Raw genomic sequence first — 26,367 nt, 5'->3', positions numbered from 1 at the left:
TGTATTCATATGCAATCTTTTACCTAGGTTAAAGACAAATGCGACGCAACACGATAGTACGAGATAGCACGCGATTCAATGCGATACTATGCGAATATAAATTAGTATACCAACCATTTGGTGTTTACGTATCCATAAAAGCTTTTTAAAGTAAGATTAACACAACTTGATAGATTGCGGCCCATAGCCATATGTTTTCGTCATATTTAGAGCGGGCGGACATCTTTGAATAAACTATCGCACAACAATTGTGCGATTGTTTTGCAGCCAATTCAACTGTTTAGTTGCACAACTAAAATCCAGTAGTGTGCGCACCACTATATAAGCTTATAGGTATCGAAGACTAAACAGTTGTTCGATAGTTTAGTTTCAGGTGTGCGTACACTATTAAGCTTCCATTTTCATTGCGGTTCTTTTGAGTGACGTTAATAACTTACAATTATGTTAGCGGAATGAACGTTCGTCACCATTTTAAGAAATAACATAGGTTTGCTTTTTAACATCGTGTTCAGTTAGCATATAACGGTTTCAGTAATATTTTGTTTATTTCTTATATTTTATACGATAAGAAGTTTCAGAGTTTCCGTTAGCCTAATTGAATTCTTTAAGATTGGTTATCGCGCCATCACGATACGCTTAAATTTTCTCACGTAATACTTTTTATAAGTTTTATTTAACCTTAATAACACAAATTGAAAGATTTATCTGATTGAGTTTAATGTATACAAATTAAAATTACCTCGTAATTAAAACTCAAAAAAACAAATACGTCAGTTAAAATGTTTTTAACAGCAACTTGTAAGCTTCCTGTTATTTTATTGTTCGTTTTTAGTTTTTTGTCTAAAATGTCTTCAGTCAAAAATTTCTAACTGTAACAGAAATAACCAACGTTAAATTTAGAACATTTAAATTGAAATTAGAACAAAGCTTTCTACTTAGCGGCAGTTCCTTTTAAACATAAATGCAGTTGAAATGTTTTTCATGTTTAAGGTTTAAACGTAACGTTCCGCATATGTGAGTGAAATTAAGAATAAACTCACAAACACGAAAAACTATTTTAACAAGTGAAAGAAGGATATAAATTTTGGTATCATGAAGAGTGGAGGATATGTGTTTCCTATGTTTTTCGGTAAATGTCATTTGACACTCACAATGCAATTGGTTAGAAAACTTGTCGCAACAAACATTAGTACAAAATTATAGCTTTTATGGAGACTGAATAATATTCGCTACATTGCGTACAAGTTTCCGATTACATAATGTTAAATAACTTTTTACTAACCTTTTAATGCATCATTGTATTAGAGTTTTATAATTTATATCTATACTAATATTATAAAGAGAAATTGTTTATATTTTTGTATGTATTCGATACAGGTAAAAAATACCAGGCCGATTTTAAAAATTCTATCACCGTTAGAAAGGTAATTTAATAAAAGTAATTGATCTGTGAGTAACATAGGCTGTATTTATTAATACTTTTTAATTTCACGTGAACGAAGTCGCGAGCAACAACTAGTCCTGTTATAAATCTTATATGAACGCGTCAAATTGATTCCCGCCGAATATTAAATGATCGTAGAGGTACTCGTACCAGAGTAGTTATTATCAACAGTGAAGATCGCGTCGCGCGCACCCCGTAGCAGCCAGTCTTCGCGTAGACGCGTAGCAAACGCACGTCCGCTACGCGCGCTGACGCTACATTACGTAGCAAAGTAAAATGTTCCAACCAAATTAGTTCACGTATCGTTTTTAAAAGCGCTAATAATTTTATTTCGTGAAAATACATATGTGTTATTATTAAGAGTGATTTATTATATATTTTAAGCTTGTAAAGTATAAATAAGTTATAATGTTTAAAAAATTTAGTGTTGTGGTTAAAATAACTATATTTCTCCTGACTCTGCAAGGTAATTTTTTTTTAACTCGCTGTTAGTTCGTCGTTTTGATAACGTAAAAGTTAATTGTGATATCAGTTTCTTGATATTTAACTGTTGATTTAAAAAGTGTAAGAGCGCACTCCTTTGACTAAAATATCTCACAACTGTGTAGGCGTGCTTTGATTCCTATAAACTTGAGGTGCGTACACTATTCGATTTTTAGTTGTGTAGTGTAACTAAACAGTTGAATTGGCTGAGAAGCAATCAACAAACGCACAACAGTTGTGCGACAGTTTAGTCAAAGGTGTGCGCCTGCTCTTAGTATTTACTTTAACGATTAGTAGACTTATTTTAGCTGGTGACTATTTTCGATTAGAAATATTTCGAAGTTGCTCAGGTGATGCTGTTAGAAAGAAAATATATGTTAGGGAGAGACAGACTAATATGCAAAACTTATGTAAAACTAGTTATTTGTAATGTAAGAGAAAATATGGATTCCCTTATTGTGTAAAGTACTTCGTTATACTTTTCAGTTATCTGCACTTTTATCCGTAGTGAACCTTTTTAGCCAGATTTATTCACATATAAGGTTACTAAAAGACGTAGACTTTGCAGTAATACATTGAGAGGTAATTCTAGAATATAAAAACAAAAATGTAAAGAATTATTTTGCAGAAGTACTGTAGACTTTTGTTCTTACAAAGCTTTGGAATTAACAATGAAAAAGAAACACAAACAAAACGGAGATTGAAATACCCTTTAGCGATTAATTAATCGCTCCGTTGAGTTCACTTTGTGAACTTATGTATGATGTGTATGTATGGAAGAGAAACTCGGAATATGAGCCGGCTTGCATGTAAGTGTAGTGTACACTTGATGTATACTACAATTATAGCTTAATTTCATAGTGAGTTGTTAACAGAGTGTCTATCATTAATATCTGCGGAACAGTTGCGATTACTATGGGAAATCTACAAATGTAGCCTACATTACTCATTGATAACGTAGCTTTTAATAGTGTAAGATTTTTTGAATTAGGCCCAGTAGTTTTTGAGTTATTTCAATACACACAAAAATACAAATCTTTCCTTTTTATATTAGTATAGATTTGTAAGAGATTTGCTATACTTCAAACTCTGAGCGAGAAAATTAGATTTTTGCGTTGCCCGGGCGTAATATACACCAATAAATAACATACAAATTTTGCCGATAACGTTACGAATACGTTTTCGAAACTGTCACGCAAATGTTCGTGATAAACCCTCTGCATCAGAAAAACAGTAGTTTAGACGTACTCGTATCAATCTTATAGTGATTTAAGACTAGAGTTATATGTAAATTAATACATATTGGTGTTTCTATTTAGTAAATGAGAATGTAAGGTGTAGCCATATTAAAACATTATTCAGAATGACATTTGTATAACCTTTCCGTTAATCATTGTTTGAATAAATTATAATTAATTTTGTCATAACAAATCATTAGCATATTAAAATAAAATTTAACGATAACCTATTCGCAGTTAAAGACAAACATATTTAATAACACGTGTAAGAAAACATTCTAAAATGTATGTCTTGTCTACTAATGTTTCGTTTATCACCGAGCAAAAATGACTGTTCCCTAAAGTCTTGAATTATCTAGAACGACGCGCATAATTTTTTTGCGTACTATGTAGTTTAAGTTGATAACTATATTATTGTAATATTTAAATAAATATGTGTAAATCCATGATATGAATCTTAACTTCGAAGTAAACACTTTAAACGTAATAAATAGAGATAAAAGTAATTGCGTTGTGACCTACGGGGTTAGCCAGAGATTACAGATACGTTGCGCGACCCTTGCGTACATCTTGTGTTACCCACACATATAGCTAACTTTTGCACATTTATAATTTTATTATGCTTGTAACCTCAAAAGATAAAACTGAGTAATTAAAACCAAATCATTATAAATATATTGATTAAAAGCAAAGATAAATTAGTAATCAACATATTGATTTCGGTCATTGTCTAATTCGTCATTCGTCTTTTCTTAATTTTACTTTTATTTTCGTTTTTTTCTACGAAATGGTAGATTACACCATCATCCTCATTATTCTACTCCCGTAGGGTCGACGCAACAGGTTTTTGTCCTCCAAATAACTCTATCATACGTCATCTCAGTCATCACTACCTTTTTGATCACGTTATCTTAAGTTGTAATAGTAAATTTGATTAGCATTAATGATCTAGAAACTGATTATTGAAAGATTTGTTTCACCAGTCATCATCACTGTTTTAATTTGATTATAAAATATCTCAAATCCCAGTTAGGATAGATGAGTTTATCTTAATTCTAATACGGTCACAAAGAGGAATAAATATTTTATCAGCAAGTTATTCTCTCTAGTGAAGTACAAGGGTCGTAATAGCATAAGTTTCTCAACAATGATCTATACTCTCTTTGTCTGAAGTATTCCTATTCTTTTATTCATGAAATAACATCAATGCTATCGTTTTTTCCGTTGCTAAATAACATCGGCGCTCGACAAAAAGCAATAAGGTTGTTGGAAAAAATACAAAGTCACAGACTACGTTAGCGATTCCTTCGGATGTCTCATAGATTTCTTTGTGGATCTCTGAGTCACTTTAGCGGTCTAGGACGTCGTTATTTTTTAATGGTATTACCGCTATTTGTTACTCTGTAATAATTTAAGATGCAATATTTTAATAATCTACCCTGTATAGTTCTTTGTTTAAACAAACAATATTATAGGTACTGTAGCAAGTAGGACTCGACCTTTTTTAAAATAAAATTCAGATATTTAAATTGACAAGATGATTTTCAAATTTCTTCTCATTTGAAAAGTCCTAAAACATTTTCTAGAACGCCGTATGAAATTTATAAATCTTACTTATTTTATAGTACAATTTATGACATACTAGTTGTTGCCCGCGATTCGCCCGCGTGGTATTAAAAACATACGAACTGTGTAAAACAAAAAACTACGTATCGTTTACGTTTAATTCCCTGCTCGTGATGTTTTTTTTCCATGCTAATTTAATAGTTCGTTATTTTTTTAATCGACAAAGTTATTATTGCTATTCGCTGGTTCCAAATTCATAGTTGCATGCATGTTTTTATTTATATGTATAAATTTCGTTTACATGTACACGAAATAGATTACTTTTTTGTTAGTCGGGCAAAGAAAATTGTATGACTTTTGGACATAAAATTGGACTAAAAGATTCTCATAATTAATTTTATTTCTACTAAATCTTCCCCATGCAGAATTTAATTAATATATTTATATAAAATTGGGCGTCGGAGTAATAACTTATTCTAAAAGGACCTTATAATAAAATAATACCAGTGTTTAATCTTATCTTAAATATATTAATTTACTTGAGGCAGCTGCGATGTAATGGTTTTAACAGATAATTTACTTTCTCAAATCCGTATCACGGAGAGTAAGACATTACATTTTCGTAGACCCTTTCCTCGTCTCGAAATGAAGCCGGCCTGTGTCAAAGTAGTCATTTAATTTTGAGAATGCTCGTAAAGAAGTAATAAACTCGGTGCAGCATTTCTTGACAGTATTACAGACTTGCTAACAAATCGTAAAAAATAATAATTAATTTTTGCTCTCAATTCTTAGTAGAGAGAGATGAGTATATAAACTATAGAGACGAAACTTCTGACTACCGCGCGAATTGATTGCACTACAATTGTAATGTTCGTTAGATACGATATTTTTTTTCTCACTACCGCATCTGTCAACGCCTGAATGACGCACGCAACTGCGCCATAATCGTGGCAAGAAACCCGATTTTAAGAACATTAAACTATTGCTATCTTCTAACTAAATAATCATTGTATTAAAATCTATTTATAGTTAAATGCTCATAACGTAAACCACAAAAACAAATGCAACAGCAGTCAGGTAGTGAACATATCCGCTTACATAATTTCTTGCTAACATATTCGCTACTAATTGCCTATTAACTCGCTTTCATCTGCGTTTATATTAGTTATTCAAATAAAATATAACTTTCATTCTGTTCTATGTTATATTACCTTATTTCAATATATTAAGAAAACGGAAAAAGAGAATGAAATTGTATTCTTAAAGATGTCTCTAAGTTATTGGTTCGTATGAAAATACATTTTTTTACATTACATTTAGCAGCTTTTTAAAGAGTTAACTTCCATTTGATTTATTTCTGTTTTGTTATTATTATCAACAATCATTAGAAGTTTCTAATTTAAGCTTACATAGATTTGTTTTTATGTTCTTTTATGTTATTTTTTAGTCAACCAACCCGCACTTGGCCAGCGTGGTTGACTATGGCCTAGTCACCCCGTATTAGGGTAGGCTCCGAGCCCCTCGGTGGGGACGTATAGTGAGCTGGTGATGATGGTGATGATGTTATTTTAACATTAAGCCAGGATGATCGATTACGGCGTAACTCTGTTTTTGAACCAGGCTACATGAACCAATAATCTTTGTTTAAAAATATTTTATATACTGCCAAGTATCTATTCGATTAAATAAATAAAAAACAAACGACAAACGTTAACTTACTATACAGATAATTAATCCAGAATCCACGCAATAGACACAGCCTGTATTGCGAAGACCCATCTCAGCGAAATAATAAAATATTGTAGACTATTAGACGGCAACTTAGTTAGGATATAACCTAAATTAAAAAGATAAAAGATAAAATCAAATAATTGTTTACCACTAGGTAGTTACTTGATAGTTAATTTGTAATTGTAAATTGATTATTACTTTACCAGGAACGCTGTGCTTAAGGAACGTCCACTTAGCTGTACCGGAATCCGTGGAACGGGGCTCGAGGGTGGAGATGAAATGCTTGTATGATTTAGAGCAAGAGGTCTTGTACACAGTGAAGTGGTACAGAGGGGATCGAGAGTTCTGCCGATACTCGCCGCGGGATGTTCCCCCACTAAAGATATTCCGAATTCCCGGCATTGAAGTTGACGTAAGTACCTTATATAAGTTTAAATGTACATTGTATACAATATTAATCACAATAAGCTTAATATTCTACTGCTGTGATACGCGTATTGGCATCTCTGTCTTTTCAAAGAAAATGAAAGTGATGATAATGTTTTTGTAAAAGTTCATCGACAGTAACTTTGCTTTTTGTTATAAAATATTAGTAGATCTTTGAAAATTTTCTAATAATCTGATAACACTTCTAAATAAGCCCAAAGCTTATTCTATCTTGTCCCTATAGTTAATATTTGTGTATATATTTAACGTTAAAATTATTAATTTTCTTTGAAAGTAACATCATAAACCAGACATCAAATGAAATTATTCTAAAGTGAATTTGAAAACACCTTCTAGTTAGTCCTAAATAAACAGCAATTTCCTAAAATATTATCTTTGTCAATCCATCGTCCTTAAAATGAAAGATGTGTTTTTGTAATAATTATATGAAAATTCTGCTTTAACTTTCGTTTCACGCTTTATCAACGCTGGGTCAAAATAAATACCTTTCTATATTTATTATAATAAAGCGTAAACACACACTTCTTTGTTGCCTAAGATGTCAGCAGTTACAGCTTATTTTTGAATAATTTGTTTTTTAATAAAAAGCCCTACACTTACGTAATGCTTTAGGCTATATATTTTCACGATATTAAATATAGGGGGTAAATATTTTGGATAAATACCCTAATGTGGGAAAGAGACCATAAGTTGGTGCCAACATCAAGAAAGAAAGATTGCTAAGGTTTGTCATGTCATGTCATTTTGACATTTGCTATTTATAATTTGACAAATGTAAACAATATAATAAAATTTTTATAATTTCATGCGGATGAAGCCGCACGGGAACAGCTAGTGTAAAATAAACTTACAAAATTTTATTTCATATCTTTATGTTACGTGTATATCAACGCCCTTAGATACATGCTTATATAAGCTAGTTTGTCCATGTTTTATTTGTTTACATTTCATTGTCGTTTATAATTTGTCTAGTAAAATTACAAACTCACGAGAATCACAATTTGTCGGTGAAAACATGAATTGGCCCGTTCATCATGCTAAGTTTAACTTAAGTGTCACCGATATATCATCCAGATTAAAGACGTGAATTTGCATTATCTTAGTACCTATGAGCTTAAGGGAATACACGGGGAGTCACTTACAACTTTGAAGGACCCTTAAGTTCAATTACATTACTTAAAGACTTACCTTATTACTTGCTGGAGTCCTTGACCGAACCTTACCTTAGTTGTATTTACTTTGACGATTTAATTTATGAATGATAAGATTTACGGAACTTTCATGGGTAATTATTATAATACTCAGAGATTAATTTTTAATCATTAGTCATTATTCAAGTAACCGCTGGCGTTGTAAACTATGGGACACAATCCTCCCCATCAAATATCATAAGTTATCTTATTTCCAAACTTAATAGTTAAACTTGTTTTTATAAACCATATAAAAACATAACCTTTTATTAGGTTTTATAAATTACTAGCAGTTGCTCGCGACTTCGTCCGCATGAAATAAAAAAAAAACAATAAAGAGCATGGCTCATCTTACTCATAGGTAACATTGCTTTTTAATGGTTAAAGAATTTTTGAAATCAGCCCAGTAGTTTTTGAGCTATTTCAATACATACAAAAATTTAAAATTCCAAATCTTTTCTCTTTATAATATTAGTATAGATTTTAAAAATTAAGTATAGGCTAGGTTTTAAAATACACCAAAATATTATTTTATAAACTAATTTCTTTGCATATAAATCTATATGTAACTACTACCTTTTAAAAGAAGTTCATAAAATAACGAAGAAAACGGTAATATAGTTAGTACTAAATTGAGGTTATGTAATAATTTCCTTGGGGATGTTCTAAGGCACTCGGCATTCCCCTCGCGTTTTGATGACATGCAGAAATTTAACGATCCCTACAAATGATATATCGGTAATACAAATATAAGCCTGTATTGAACTCAGACGAATCAATAGCGATTGATATATGCTTTCAACTGAGATTATGTAGACGCAAATGGCACACCTGTACCAAATAAAACATATAGCGAATGTGTATGCGTGTAACAGACACCTTTTAGCTTGATGTTACTAACTGCAGCACTAATTTTAAATTTTGAAAACAATAGATAGATAGGGACAGAATAATGCTATGTACAGGTAGATGATTGTTTGTATCGAAGATCAAAATAAATAGCACTACTTCTTCCTATAGTTTGCTTCTTTGTATCAAGGAAAACTATAATTGGAATTATCGCTTCTACACATTTGTAGAAGGGTAGCACTTATTCATGTCACTAACCAGCGAATTTGGAATGAGTCTAATTAAATTAGTATAAAACCGCTGTCATTGAAGTGTTCCGGAGACACTCTGTGGTTTTCGAAACTATAATTGGATATGGCCAGATCGAATTAGAATTTGGCTCTATGCTTGTGCCAAATATTTGTGATTGTCTAACAAAATTTAGTTGCTAAAAATACTTCAAAGTAACAGAAAATTCTGTAGACATGTGTACGTCTAATAGACAAGTGCTAGAAAACTGCGTAAGAATATTTTCACTAGCGTCGCGCCCTGACTTGGTACGGATAGTAAACATTTAAGTCAACAATCGTATGTTTTAAGTTGAATATGAAGGTACAGAATATAATCAAGATCGGTTTAGTCGAGTTAATCCTGGACACACATTACAATAAACATTCAAACTGTAACATACTTGTCCCTCTCACGTATGATCGGCGCACCAGGTTTCTTACTCCATATCTTCCGTTATCTCAATTGTCACCTTTCACGTAATCCATACATCTCTACATTACCTTTTTTTAATAACCAATTTTATTTGGTTAAACTCAATAAAAATGTTTGCATTTTCATTTAATTTGTAAAGTTTGTTGTAAGTTAAGAAGATGTTTGTGTAACTACGGGTAAATAATTCTCTATTATCGTGGCCGCTCGTCTCGAAGGCAGAATAGGGCCAGAGGGACCAACTTGTTTTAATAAAGATATAATATGTCCGATAGGATTAGTTACGGTCCAATTACACTCAGATTATTAAGGTTGATGTAAAATAAGAACTTTCTTAACATAATTAGACATCTCAAATTTGTATGGGTTTGAATTGCTTTTAAAACATTTTACACTTCTTTATGTTACCTTCAAGACGCTTTTTGTGACGTAATAGTAAATCGTGCAACCTATAGTTACGTCTGATACAATTTATATTTGTAAATGTAGCAACCCACGTATTTACATATATTAGAATAGATAAAAGCACTTTATTAGCATTTTGTCAATAAGTTTACAAAGTTCAGAATAAACTATGAATAGGTTTGATCAGAAGTTTTTTGTGTTTTAAAAGTTTTTTTTTAACTGGTTCTTCAAGGCAATGCGATAATTGCAAATACTACCATATACTAGACCTTGGTAGTTAAATTTCTTTTGTAATCAAGTTTGCGTATTGGTCATAAATTCTTTATTATTTTAGGAACTCTCCGCACGTAATAAATCCCTTAAACTCGTAAACCACACTTGTGGTGAACGCGTAGTTTCATTAAGTCTAACGTAATTTCTTGCTCGCTCCCGGTTAACAACTCTTTTCGCTATCGTTAAACGATATATGTATGTAGCATCGAATATCGTACTGTAATACTGTCACCATAAGAGCTACAATTAAGCTAATATTAGTTGTTGTTACGACCATTTTTCGACTTATTATTTTAGCTGCAGATGTATTTTATCAAAATGGATAGGAAATAAATGTCCTAGACTGTACATCTATAGTCAACACTTTGATTTCCAATGCGATTTCTGTGTGGTAAAGAAAACCCCCAGAACAAGATGGTGGCAAGGGACGTGTTGATTTCATCTTTCTGTGTATGTAAGTAGAGTTTAAAACAGTATTAGTGACAATGGGTGTCACCAACAAGCCGCTAAAGTATTCTTTGATAGGTGGCTCTTTGGTTACGGATTATTAAAGTAAAATTATGAACTTAGGTTATCACTTAGGTGTATCTGAACGTTGGTGAAATGAATTTCTCGGGGTCCTCTAAATGCTGCTTAAGAGACCCCTAAATTTAAGGGATGTTTGTTGAAAATGGCCATTATTCTCCCTATTAACTTACACAACTAAATATATTTTATGGTAACTCTTAACGTCGGGATTACATTCTCCATTACTCTTGCGGAAGTGGACAAAGGTTACGTCCGACCCGGACAAAAGATACTACCGTTTTTGTGTTTGCATAAGGAACAATAACTAAATTATACCGTTAATTTTTTGAACCTTTTATCATTTCAAACATGAAAGCTTCATGTTTACACGCTTAGATTGCAGTATTTTTTGTGGTTACATTAAGATTTAAATTAACTTCCTCTTAACCTAAGTTACTGTAAGTAACGTTTAGAGAGATAGAGTTTTTTTTCACATATTTTAAACATATTCGATGAATTATTTTAAAATATTTATAGTATAAATTATTTTCAGGTTAAAATGTAGCACGCAAAACGTATTTAAAGCGTTCCCTCCCACGTATTATCTCGTTGATTTATGAAGTCATAGAGTTTGTATGCATTATCCACTTAAAAGTAATATCATAATAACTATTTTGTCCCTCTTTGTTTCGCGGAATTCTTAGTATAATTTAAGTAGCAATTGCTCGTTTTTTATAAATAGTACTTTTTTATATCATAAGGTGGCAAACGGGCAAGCGGCCACCTGAATCCGCCAAAATGTCGAAGCTACCGCTGCCTACCCTTATCCGACGGAGGAGGAGACGCACATAAAGAGGATATTTCCCCTTCCTATGCATCTCCTCCACCGTCAAATCCACTTCCCTTTCCCATCCTCTCCTTATAAGAAAAGGGTGGTGAAGAGAAAGGGACTTAAATTAGGCCTCCGGCACCACACTCATCAGACGAAACAACGGAATTGTTTCCATTTCACGCCTGTCTTCTGTGTGGTCGTGGTATTACACCGGGCGTGCCGGCCCATTCGTGCTAAGATGTTAAAGCTGGCACTACCACTGTTAAATGCTAGTTTACAACAAAAGTGTACAATCTTATAATACAGAACATAAATTAGAGAGGTCAATAAACGTATCAAATACCTAATTCTCTTCCATTAAGATTTTAATCATTATCGTATCGTGATCGTATTTTCTTGATAAAATTTAGGACTACACTAAAAGTTTCTAAAAAAGGCAAAAGCACTTTCCTAGACTTTATCTAGATAGCTAAACACAAAGTTTTAAAAGCCCCAAAAAAACTTTTAATAGAACAAAAATGTTTACACTAAAGTATTTATTAAAGTAACAAATGCAAATGTATACAGAGCACACCTTTTATAAAAAACTATAAAATAGCAGTCTCATTACAATTAATTAGATAAATCATGACCCAAATAAAACTGTGTTTAACATGAGACAGTTTGACAATCACGTAATAAATGTAAATTTATTTCATTTACTAGCTGAGCCTCGCGATATAATTTGCGTTATTAGGTTATTCTAGCTGAGAGTGATGTAGTAAAAAGGTAAGGAATAAATCATTTAAATAAATATATTCGAACGGACAACTTCTGCAGCTTTATTACAATGATATTAATAAATTAAAATTGCTATTTTTTAATACTTTACATTAAAAAAACGTACATTTCATTTAACATATCAACAATAAATTCAAATTAATTAGTCTTCAATTCCATCAAAAATCAGCGGCGAATATTTGTTTAAAATTTCTTGTGAAAATCCTATTGTAGTCGGACACAAATTGTAACTGAGACTTTACTTTAACAATACAATTATATCCAACAAATGAAAATGAACGAATTTATAAAGCTATTGTATTAATAAAATTACATTAAGATCTTATAACATATTAAAGCTTATGGGCGTAGTGAAATGTAACACTCAAAAATATATATTACACAAGCTTTGCGAGAATACCTTAATAATTACAAAAATCAGTTTCATTGACCCAAGGACAACAAACAAGAAAGACAAAAATAAGTCTCATAATCTTATATATCTATGTAGTCGGCATGTTTAAATGTATGCAGATATGTTTAAAGTATACTCATCTATACTTCTATATGTTAATAATATATATGCTAATATTATGTAGGGAAAAGATTTGTATTATTGTATGTATTGAAAGGACTCAAAAACTACTAAGCCGATTTAAAAAATTCTTTCACCATTAAAAAGCTATGTTTTCAGTGAATAACATAGTCCGAATGAAATAACATTTTTTTATTTCACTCGGACGAAGTTGCGAGCAACATCTAGTATAGCAATCTTACTAACATTATAGATGCGAAAGTTGAGATGGATGGATGCATCCATCCATCATCCATTGATGGATGGATGGATGTTTGTTAGCGTTTGTAGCCTAAACGGCTGAACGGATCTACATGAAATTTGGCACAGGTTTAGAGCATAGTCTGGAAGAACACATAGGGTACTTTTTATCCCGGGAATAGTTACGGTTCCTGTGGAATTCATTAAATTAGTTTTTGAATGTTTACTCGATGCAACGGTTCAACATATCCTTTTGAAATTTGACACAGATATAAAACAAAGTCTGGAGAACACATGGGTTAAGGTTCATCCCTGAGAAAAGTCCGATTCCCGAGGGTTACGTAGCTTTTTGATATTTATATAGTTCGTATTTTTTCTAATAACACGCGGACGAAGTCGCTGGCAACAGCTCGTCTATTATAAACAGTTTTAAGATCATTTAAATATTTCGTAAATATTATATGACGTATGTTATGATGTATGTTGGTGAATGTGACATTAACACTGTATTTGTTGGCAGCGGGAGACGACGGACGCCCAGCGGCTATCGATACAGGCGGCGACGCGTACAGCCAACGGGCGATACACGTGCGAAGTGTCCGCGGATGCACCCTCCTTCCAGACCGCGCAAGTACACGCGCATATGTATGTTGTCGGTGAGTAATAACTATTAACTCACATAAGGATTCACACAAGTGCACTGTGAAGCAGATGAATAAATAGTGTATTAATGATTTTGATTGGCGTGTGTGTTAAATAGTGTTACGTGCGTTTTGGATAGAGTTAAAATGGAGATAGAGTGAACAGTTCGATTATTCCAACTGATATGAATTCCGCTACTCAATAGATGACGTCGCGACAATAGCAATAAATACATAGATTGCTCTGCGTCTGTATGTTGATAAAAAATAATATTATGACGTCAATTTGAAACAAGATTTTTATTAGCTTCGTTGTCGATGTCTCTGTAGTAGCAAGACGAGTTTAAACACTATTAAAATAAGCTGTTTCAGTTTAGATAGTAAATGAATGTGAAAATGATTAGGTAGTACATCTTTAAATCAAAATCGCTTTTGAACAGATAAGGAACACTTTAGTAGTTTAGGAAGTCTATTGCCGCCAGGTCACCGTAGCAAATTATTTTCCGTGTCGTCAAATTCGGTATTGACGCGTTTATCCCTACAAATTGACATTGCAGTGTCGCGAAAATCCCGTGAGCACTTATTCCGAAATTGTTTCATCCACCTTTATGTCAAACGAATGCGTCGAATGTTCATTTGCTAGTTTTGTGCGTGGACGTGAACGGATTGTGTGGTTTTTGGAGGTGTGGCGGTGCCCCGCCGAGGTGAACACAGCTACAGTACGGAAAATGTTATGTAATCGATAACATAACTATGTACATGTTACATGGTACATTGGCCTGTTATTGTTGCTGTGATGTCACACGGTTTTGATACAGGAGATCGCAGTCTTTGTAGATGGGAATATTGTCCTACACAAAGTCGGTATTTTAAAATGTTGACTAACTTGCTAATTTTTTATCGTCTACTGCCTATTTTTTTTTACATCTGATTAAATGGTAGGGGTGTTGCGAATTAATTCTATATATTAAGGAAGTCGTGTCCTCAAAAAGGTTGAAGGTTATAACACACACGTTATAACTAATTTTTTTATATGTTATTTTTAGATACTTATCTGAAGTTTGTGAAATATCAATACGTGGTTTCAGTTTTACTGGCAACGATCCATTACAATCTTTCCAGATTGCAGGCGCTTTTAGTTTTAGAACTGTTTCTTGGATATGCACCAAATCTTTATAAATCATTGCACGAATATTTCAAAAGATTTGAAATAAAATAAAGATGCGATTATGAAATAAATTATACACATTTCTCATACTTTAACTAATATGGTTTCACTACAGGAAAGTCCTAATAAGAACGTGGTTATACTAAATCTTAAACGTATATTAAAACAGAAATATGTGATAGCCGTTGCTCGCGACTTTGTCCATGTGAAATTAGAAAACAATAAAGAAATTTAGCCTGTGTTACTCACAGATAAATTACCTTTCTAACGGTGAAAGAATTTTTAAAATTAGCCCAGTAGTTTAGAGTTAGTTAAATACGTACAAAAATGCAATTTATTCCTCTTTATATTATTAGAATAGATATACATATACGAGGATTAGTTAGGTAGAGAAGATTAAGGAGCCTCTTGATACCAATTGTTGGATTTTCTAATTTAAAACCATCCATTATAATTTAGTTAGTAGATATTATATGTTTTTGTTGCAGATTTACCTAAATCCGGTCCAGAGATGGAAGGCTTGAATCAATATTACCGCGCGGGGATGAAACTCAAAGTGGAGTGCTCAAGTCACAACTCTTTGCCGGCGGCTAATCTCTCCTTTTTTATTAACAGTGAACCGGTAAGTTTCCATAAAGATTTCAAAGTAATTTTTTTGCTCGAAAATTGTTGCGGGCTTTGAACTATTCCGTAGCACGCAATAACTCTTTTTAGCTTGATAAAAATTATAGTTTAGCATTTTTATAAAGTCATTATTTTTAAACCTTAAAGAACTGCCACTAAAGAAATGCAAATACGTTTATTAATATTTGAACAACAAAATGAGTATATTAAACAATCACTTAAAGATAACGCTTTTGCTAAAACACCGTTTAATATCTAAGTACTGTAAATAATAAACTCACACATGTATCTATTTTGGTAAATGGTTATGTAACACTTTAGTAAACAACTGTTTTATTTGCAGGCGCACAAACAACACGTGTGGCATCGAGTGAGCCCGTCAAACGGCAGTTTATGGAACGCCTACAGTACAATACAGTTTGTTGTACAAAAACATCACTTCATAAGGGGGAAAATGAAAGTAAGTAATAACATTTAATACTATCAACTCTTAATGAGGACTCAACCACTCTTAATGAGGACTCAAATTACTGAACCAACCCCTACATCACTCTGGAAAAATACAAGTATTGAATAACACGTTTATTCCCATGTTTAAGTTGGTTTTGTATGTGTTTCATAATTCGAGAATGGATTAGTGCATTGGACGGTGGAGGAGATTTTTTAATTTTTTTTATGTGTGTCTCCTCCGTCGATTAAGGGACCGCAACGCATCTGCAATCGGGGATATCGAGCAGCGGTCGCTTCGCTTTTTCAGCCAATTCACGTCGACGATTGCTCAGTGGCCAACGTATCATATAAAAAATTCCCAAAAATAGTATTTGAAAGTAATATCCTAAAAAAGATTACTTAATTCTAGATTTTAGATAGAAAATTCCGAATTACAAGAAAAGAGTGAGCTATTACGACTTGCAGAAACTTTTCAATCCATTCAATTTTGTTACTGATACCGTTGAACGTATTGTAAATTTGATTTCAATGTGACGCAAATAACGTATCCGTTCGATTTGACTCTATTTGTTATCGATAGAGACGTGTTTCGTATCTCAAAGCAAAAGGGAATAACAACCGCTATTGTTGCATAATCTTTGCTCAGAAAATAGGACGCGATGTTTGTCTTAAAAGATTTACTGTCTGTGACGCCCCAAATTGTTTACTTGAGGGTTGCACACCCCTCAAATATCCGCCATTAGTCTCCGCAAACATCTCCCTGAATATTGATATAAAATGTTGATGCTATTCAAGAATATTACGAAAACGTAGCGATATTTTTGATTTTACTAATTAAATTACATCCGAAAAAAAAAACGATTTTACTTCAAATACGAATTAAAGGAAGATATAGACAAAAATAACGAGGACTTAAATATGGGATGTTGAATAAACAACGAAAAACGAATTAGTAAGCATTTTTGTTATTTAATTCAGAAAAAAACAAGATTCTGTTTTCTTTCCATCTAAATATATACAACAAAAAACAACCTCTAATAAATTAAAAGATATCTGTTATAAGGAAAGATAACAGGATTTCAAATCTAATTCTTTTTGTATCAATTCAAACGAGTTATAGTGAGAAAATGTTAGCATGCTCGCTGAATATAAAGAGTAGGGACAAAGGCGGTTGAAACAAAAACAGAGCGGTTTGTGTCGCAGTCCGTGTCGCTAAAATGCATTCCGAAATAGTTGATACAAACCATTCCAAGGTGTTCCTTTGAAATATACAAAATTACACACATAGAGTTCGTGACGTGTATTTTTGTCTATTTTTATACACTTACGTATGCTCTGATATTTACATCTATAACTTAAGTTTTTTAATAGATTGAGAGAGATAATACGTACGATAGTATTTCTGAACCAGTACGACATGAACGCGCACACCTTCGACTAAACTATCGAACAACTGTTTAGTCTCGCTTTGATTACTACTTCTCGATTTTTAGTTTTGCAACCAAACAGTTGAATTGGCTGCGAAACAATCGACAATCGCACAACAGTCAAATGTGTGCGCCCGATCTTAGAGTCGTACAAGAAGGGAGCGTAATATTTCCTCAAAGGCCGGCATCTGCACTCCCTCTAGTGTTGAGAATGTCTATGGGCGTTCATAAGCACCTCGGTGTTCCCGCCACTCGTTTGATTCTTTCTCTTATAAAAAACATACTCAGGGCGTATTTTGAAAATACAGTTTAAAATCAAATTATAATTAGAAGCATAAGCATTTATTTTCAGAAAATAAATTAAAAAGCAAATTGCAATTAACTTTAGTTTAGTAAAGTAAAAAAAAATACTAGCCATTTAATTTAATATGATAACTTTTAATATTTAGATCAGATGCACGGCTAACATCTACTCCATATATTTGAAGAGTAATGAGCAATGTGCTTTGGAAGAGCGACTGCCCACGACTCCGCTCAGCCTGCCAGAGATAAACGAGGTCATCTTGTATCCTATACACCGTATGGCTGACACTGCTGACAGTAAGTACATTTAGATAATCTTGACTAGTATTACAAAGAGGAAAGATTTGTATTTGTGTATGTATTGAAATAACTCAAATAATACAGGGCCAATTTTAAAAATTCTTTCACCGTTAGAAAGGTAATTTTTCTGAGTAACATAGGCCATATTTTTTAATTTCATGCGGACGCAGTCGCGAGCAACAACTAGTTATTATGTCGGCAACTAAATTTATTAAGTAATTAGTATTTCTTTGCTGGTACGTTACCAATCAATTGGGAATGCGGGAAAAATATTTTCCGCCTAGATAGAATAGATATTACATAACCAAAATATTTTGTATATTATATTACCAATATTTTTGTATTGAAAAAAATCGTTTATGAAGCAATTTTTTTTCATGTTTGTTTTCATTTTTAATATGGATTTTTTTATAAAAATCTCGCTTGAAAATGTACCCGATGTAATTCATGCCATTAAATACAAAAGAAAGCTTAAAGTTCATTGTTCTTATTTTTAATTAAACTTATTTTGCTCATCGAAATTGTTTTGACAGCAAAATCATATAACAACGATTTTCTTTATTAAAAAATACACAAATTGTAAAGATAATTAATTATTCAAGAACTCAATGAAATATTACCAACAATTGGTTTTCGAAATAATTGCACGAATGATTTTTTTAAAGTATATATGAATCAGTAAAGTTATTTAAGCAATAAATAAGTTAAAGAATCTAACTCCGCAACTTGAACGTTCGTGAGATCGCAACGATAGCAACTTCAATAGCCACAAATTATTGGTTCAGGCCTTAAGCCAATAATTTGCGACTGTCAAAGACTAAAGTCTGCGAATTTAGACAATAGACACATTTTAAAGTAATAAGAACTTTATGCCAATGGCGTAAGATACGTTTCTGCACAAATATTTTTTATACAACAATAATCAGAATAATACTATATTTTCTTTTGCAGGTGCCGACAAATTTCATGGAACTTCGCTTTTTGTGTTTATTGCTCTTTGGTATTTCACACATTTAATTGGCGTTAATTAACGTATATGGAACTATTAGGTAGATAAAATATCAAAGTGTTCCATACAATTAAATTAATTACGGACTCTGGTGTTTCTACGACTGAAAGAAAAATACTTCATTATATTTGAATTGTTATTACTCTATAGTTGTGCCAACCCGAATTTAATATGTTCCATTAAATGGAATGTGCGAATTTTATTTTATTTTTAAGTTTGACTTTCTAATTGTCCGTGTTTCTTGGTATGGCAACAACTTAAGTAAATCTAATCGATCGGTATCGATTTAAGTTAGATATTTTTATACTTGTCTCACTAATTGACATATAGACAAGAGAGAATATCTCGACAATCTTGTATATTATGTAACGATGAACATAGTCATGTAATCATTTCTTAGATTGTTATAATCATAAGGCATAAGGTTGGAGAATTATGTAACCGAAATCAAAGTAACAAAATTTAATCAATGTTATATAATTGTGCTTAATCATCGTGGGTTTCTATTGAACAAAACATTCGTACAAACGTGAAGAAGACTGTAGATCTTGGCAGTGGAAACGCACGCTAAAGTGTCATAATCTTGTCTATATGTTAATTTAAGCTTGTATTTAAAAAAACTTTTTATTATTTACATGCTGTAATTATTTGCTCAATTAAACTTATTTTGTAATTCATTATTTTATTATTATATTTGTTCGATGTTCTTAATAATAGCATTATATGTAAATTCTCTAAAACATCATTTTGTTATGACTAAAATAAAAGGGAAAATAATATATTTAAAACAATTCGTTAAATAGTTTTATTTTATAACCCTTTAATAAAACACATCAGTAAAAAAATTAGAACAAACAATAATATCTACAAAAACACGTCCTTTTATTTTGGAAAAACATTTGCACTTGGAAAAATTGATTAGAAAATGGCGACAGAAATACGGCTTCATAGAAAAGACATCCGCAGCATCAGTATCTTTGTGAAGGTGAGTTCATATATTCTTTGTAAGATTTTTTATTGATATTCACAGCAAAGTTCCTTGAAAGTGTAAAGTGTAATCGAAAACCTTTGTGGTAGGAAATGAAAAGGGTACGACGGTTTTTACCTTCTTTTTCCACATACTGTCATTTTTTTATGAAAAGGTAAATATAATTTACATATTTTAACACTTACGCATTCACTTAAAAGACGTATTGATTTTACCTTATTTTGATTTTCATCTTTTGAAACGAAAACCTTTACTGTATTACCCCAGCAATAAAGTACGATACCATTTTATTAAGCACGTGTTTACTTTAAGGGAAAAGATGTGTATTTTTTTGGATGTTTGTATGTATTTAAGTAACTCAAAAACTACTGGGCCGATTTCAAAAATTCTTTCAGCATTAACAAGCTACGTTAGCAATGAGTAACATAGACTATATATTTGACTTATTAATTCGACGTGGACGGAGTCGCGAGCAACAGCTAGTCAATAATAAAATGGTTTAACATTTTAAAAAACTAGTACCTAAGATTTTCATCATTAGAAGTCATTCAAAATTATAAATGCGAAAGTTTAGAAAGGATGGATGGATGTTTGTTAAAGTGTGCAGCCTAAACGGCTGAACGGATCTTGATGATATTTGGTCTAGATGTAGAGGATAGTCTGGAAGAAGACAGGCTACTCACTTTTGTTTTTTTTAATACACGCGAACGGAGTCGCGGGCTAGAGAGCTAGTAAAATTATAATGTAGAAATAAATGATGACATGTTACCAAAATATTTACTCTGGTATGATTGAAAAGCCTGTTTGTCTGCAGCTGTAGGACCACACTAATTGGATTAGTGTAAATAGTCTGCTGATGGATGACAGTTTGGTTTGGGTATATTTATTTGTAATCCCCCACAATGTCACACGTGTTACGTTAATAGTGTAAATTAGTATTTAGACAATTCATGATACTAATCTGCAATTAAATAATTAAATTGACCATTTTATCATAGTCTAACAATATATTCAATCTACTAGTATATTAAAAAGAGAAAAGATTTGTATTTTTGTATGTTTTGCAATAACTCAGAAACCATTGGTCCGATTTATAAAATTCTTTTGTTATTTTTACAATTTATAATTTCACGCGGACGAAGTCGAAAGCAACAGGTAGTATTTCATAAGTTTGTACAAAATAATAATAAAATGTATACTGTTATTAATCATGTTATCGTGTTGAACTATAATAACTGTAATAATTTATCGGCATCTAATATTTCAAGTGAGTCAAACATATGAGATAATGGACATTTATGACATTGAAAGGGTTAGCACAAAGGCTATCAAGTTGACATGATGTCCATTTGCTACCTTCTCCTATGTATTAAATATCTTTTCTTGTGTCCACGTGCCTTTGTGTCTCAACACTAACGAATGGACTTTGTGTCTCAACACCAAGTCCATTAAATACATTTCGCTTTAATACATGGGTTACTGAAGAATTTTATAATAATAATAATAATAATAACTCATTTAATCCATTCAGAACGTAAAATTACGTAAAAAAGATTAAGGGAATAAAAATAATAAAACATCTACATGCTAAAACACAGAACAACAGAATAATCGAATATACACGAAGCACTTACATAATTGGCAAATGTAAAAAACAAACAAAAAAAAAAAAACAAAACGCAAAGATATTTTATCAACTTTGGAGTGCTGAATGGATAAGGCCTTTACTCAGCTATGGTGCTTATTTGTAAAATAAGCGCTGATGTTCCGTAAAAGCCTTAGTTATGGATGGACAAATGAAAGTTACGTGGATTTTTAATCATTTGAGAGTTAAATAGATGTTTTAAAACCGTGAAAAGAAAAAAGTGATAAAAACAGGAAGATTTTCTTTTATCTATCAAACAGTGTACAAAATACATACATCGACGTATGTATGATGATGTAGTCCATGTTAGTACTTAAGGCTTTACTTCAATGAGAGCAAACTAACACAATTATGAAATACTTACTTGAATTGAAAAATAGTAAAAAGACATAGCCTTTGTTACTCGGTGATAAGGTACCTCTTTAACGGTGAAAGAATTTTTTAAATCGACCCAGTAGTTTTTGAGTTATTTCAATAAATACAAATCTTAACTCTTTATAATATTACTACAGAAGAGTAAAGTGTTACCTTTGAAGCAAGTTTTGGAGCGTAACACAATAATAAAAAAATAAAAGAACAGTTACAACAAAGTTGTATTTGTCACATGTATGAGTTTGAAACACCACATTAAAATTCAAGTATTGTGTTCGCGACGTAATATATATCCTCAACAAGTTTACAAGGCGGTTTTCTCTAAGTTTCGTTGTAAAGGAACTGCATTCATCAGTTTCTCTTATGAACAGTTTTCTAGCAGCGAGTATATTCACCGCATACGCCTTCAAGTTCTCTTGACATTTTCTTTTAATATTTTATTTCATAATTTACAGCCAAATAAGTAACTTCTTCATGAAATAATTTAAGAGTTTTTGAGTTATCACTGCCTTTGATTTAATATCGCTATTTATTATCATAAATTATAATGTACAATTTCTCTTAAAATAGATTTATCAGTATCAAAGCTTTTCCCCGGACTTCGTTTGCGTGGAACTTGCCTAACAGAAATTATTATTCCCTACTTTGATCATAACAGAAAAACAAATTCCTGAAATACTTATAGTTAATTGTTTGTACTGGAAAGTGTTTACAGTAATTTTCAAGTAAACTTCACTTTCATCTTAAGTACTTTAGGGATGAATTATATAAAATACTTTCTTCGCGCTCGTCTACGTAGTAAAAACTGTGTGCAAATTTTCAAGTCTCAAGGTCCATTGGTTTGGGCTGTGAGTTGAACATGAGATTAGTCAGTCAGTTTCTTCCTACACACGTAGTATTCCTATTTCCATTCATAGCGATGAAACGGACTATAGAATGTATGACATTCGTAGTATTCACGTCAATTTTCTCTGGTATTTTGGCGCTCACAAAAGAGTAATTCGTCGCCGACGGCGATATTGCCGTGACGCAGAGATCCAATTAAACTGATCCTACACAGACTATGTGTACTTTCTCGTCTCCATATTTACTGGAAATGTAAGCTGAAGTTGTCACCGTAAAACTATAAACGTTCAGTACAAAACATTTGTTTCCACATCCATTGAATTCCAAATTTCTAACATTAAAAAAAATAACGATCTTTTTGACAGTATTTTATAATCTTTAGATATAGAGTCGTGAATTTAACAAACTATGAATTGACAATTAGAAAGTCACAATGCATAGTTAAAAAAATGTTCGTTATTGAATAGATTTATTAACTAGTTTGTATACAACACTATAAGATTACGATCCGTGACACACTACAGCGCTGAAAGCACGAGAGTAATTTCATTTTGAGTAGAGAACAGTGCATCAGTGTGATCTATATGGACGGTAACACAGTCACTTTGAGTCAGCTACAACACGCTGCCACTAGCAATATTTCATAAGCGATGTCACTCACAAGAGTGGATTGAACTTTTCCAACACTTTCAGTATATAGTGACTGATATTGTTGATAGAAAAAAGATATTAAAAGATACAATTTATCGCTTCTTATAGTTAAATTTAAATAAAGCTAATTAGATTATTAAACTTAGGGTAGACTCCGAGACCCTTAGTGAGAACGAATAGTGAGCTGGTGATGATGAAAGCTAGTTGTGTGGATTTTATTGTCCAAATGTCATTAAAAGTGTTCAACTGCGCTGGAAATGTAGAATGAGTGTCCGTAGAGCATCCTAGCGTGTATTTGAGAGTCAGCCAGAGGAACGTAGATCACGCGAAAGGCCGAATTTAAGATGTCGAAGAAGATCTTAAAAATTTGGCAACAAATTTGTCAACAACGAACGGAAACAAAAAGTCCAATATAGACTGACATGGAAATATTTACTGGACCAGGACCCACCCGCGGCTGTAGTGCCTCTAATGATGATGTGTCTATTCTTAACTTGTCGCCAAGCAAGCTAGGTTTAAAAAGTAAAATATTTTCACAAGGACTACTCGTAGTTAAGAGTACGTAAGTTAGATATTAATTAAATTTGAAAAACCATCATAATAAATAGTGATTAATACAGAGCTGTAAAACATTCTCTTACAACATTACTAGAAGTGCAAAAAAACTTTATAGTTTACGCTTGTATGATTTATGAGTTCGTGCCAAAGTTGTGTTGGGGAGAAAAATGCGACTGCGGGAATCCCCCACAGTTTCGCTGTTGCGATGTATTAAATTAAAGCAATTTATAAGTCGGCTTATACTTCGGCTCCCTCATTCACCAGTCCGCAATGCGACGTGGGGTGTTGGACTCTGAGGGGATCGTAACACAACTTGAGACATTAACCGAAATGTGACTGCGCCCATAAACAGGGAACTGACAATTACAATCAAACTGTCGACATTTACAAAGTCAATGAAGACAAAAATAAAGAAACAGTTTGCCGTTTAATCTAATCTTTCAGTCCTCGAAATTGGGTATACTACTTTCTCCAGTTTTTTTGCTATTTGTTTAATTGTAGAAGATAGCAAAAGCAATCGACATTTGCCATACGTATAAAGGTTGTAAATGGGCTGCCTACACTTAATAAAAAGGACAATCCTTTTCCTGTACATTCTCTCTTTTGTGTTCCTTTTAAATGACTATTGACCAAAAATATTTGTCTTTTTAGAAACAATACTATCTTTACTATTTTGTTCCAATTTTCGGTTCTTACATTTTTTCCAATAGTAAACAATTGAGGGGCTTATTGATATCGATTCAGCGATGCGCCGTGAACGTTTACTCAACATTCGAGTGGCTTGATAGTCATTGTTATACTAGTTTTATTTGAATACTCCAATGCTTGAATGAAATTCTATACATTGTTTGAATTGAATCTAACGTTAGTTTACAGTTGGTGAGATTTCGTAGCTAGGTAAATATTATTACCTTAAAAGCATACATCATGTGTCTATCAGTTTACATTTTTTGAAGTACTAAATTGTTGATACTTTTAGTAAATGGGGTACTGGTTGCAGAAAAATCTATCTCCTGATTTTTTAACTTGACAAAAAGTATCATTTCTAGAAGATTATTAAAGTGTTTTAAGGAGATGTTATGTGTTTCGTTGGATTGGTCGTTGAAATATTTGTTACTATTGTTTGAATAGATTGTAGACTGGTACAATGTCCAATAGAATGCTTTGTGTTTCATAGTCTTGTATCTTGATCCGTAGAGGTTGTAACGTATTTACATATTGTTTCCCCAAAGGAGGCATGTACATGTTTATTGCTGGATGGGTCTACTATGAATTAAACAGTAAGGATAGTTGTCACATATTGCAGTTACATTGTTTTTGAAAGGTGAAAGATTTGTTTCTTTTTTAATTGTAATTTTATACAAACATCAACACAAAGTGAAAGCGTAACAAACATTTCGAATGACAATATAATGTGACTAAAACCAAATCACATTTGCAACTATAACACAAAGAAAAAAAAAACAAAAATGAAATCTTAACCAACTCAAGCTAAATTATCACATCCTTGGCCAATGGTTTCTTTGGTTTTAATGTTTAGAGTTAAACAAATCTTGAATTGAGTAGAAAGTTTCGTCTATCAACTACTTTTTTAAGATTAATCTTAAAAACTTTACCATTCATTTATTTTATGTTAATTGATGAATTATTAAAAACCCTTACAGCAGTAACATATGCATTACAATGATACCTTGTGCATCAGCTTTCCGTCAAACTCTTTTCAAAATCTGTCTAGTGGTTCCACAAATTACTCGGAATAAACGCGGTCTTGCGCTTTATTTATGGACTAGCTGTTGCCCGTAACTTCGTTTACGCAATATTAAGAAAAAAGGAACCTGTAATATGCCAGTCTATGTCAGCTACCCTTCAGTGTAAGTCCGGTCAAAATCAGTAAAGCCGTTTTGGAGATTACCCGGAAAAAACGCCGCTTGCGGACTGACAGACAGACAGACATTTTTTTTATAAATGCGATTTTCGTTTTATATCTATTATGGATATTATATAAATAGGTATATCTGTAGGCGAGCTATACTAAAATAGCTTATCAAAACAACGAGCATATACGCGTGGGTTTACAGGTGTAGGAAGTTATAAATGACTCATAGTAAAGTTCGACCAATAACTTACAAATACTAGATTTAAATAAAAAAAATAAAATAAATATAATAATAACATTTAATGCTAAAC

At 32.2% G+C, this 26,367-nt stretch overlaps 1 protein-coding gene across 1 annotated transcript; it reads left to right on the top strand.

Moving 5' to 3' along the window:
- The first annotated feature begins 1,870 nt into the window (after positions 1 to 1,870).
- LOC106106540 lies at positions 1,871 to 19,914 on the top strand. Its single transcript, XM_013287137.1, has 7 exons — positions 1,871 to 1,910; positions 6,669 to 6,874; positions 13,719 to 13,854; positions 15,496 to 15,629; positions 15,975 to 16,091; positions 17,958 to 18,108; positions 19,063 to 19,914. The coding sequence occupies exons 2-7, from the start codon at positions 6,737 to 6,739 to the stop codon at positions 19,140 to 19,142; spliced, it is 756 nt and encodes a 251-aa protein (XP_013142591.1). The 5' UTR covers positions 1,871 to 1,910; positions 6,669 to 6,736; the 3' UTR covers positions 19,143 to 19,914.
- Positions 19,915 to 26,367: the final 6,453 nt, after the last annotated feature.

The sequence above is a fragment of the Papilio polytes genome, unplaced genomic scaffold (assembly GCF_000836215.1).
Source record: "Papilio polytes unplaced genomic scaffold, Ppol_1.0 DF822178.1, whole genome shotgun sequence".
Taxonomy (NCBI): Eukaryota; Metazoa; Arthropoda; class Insecta; order Lepidoptera; family Papilionidae; genus Papilio; species Papilio polytes.
This window is presented reverse-complemented; position numbering and strand designations above follow the sequence as displayed.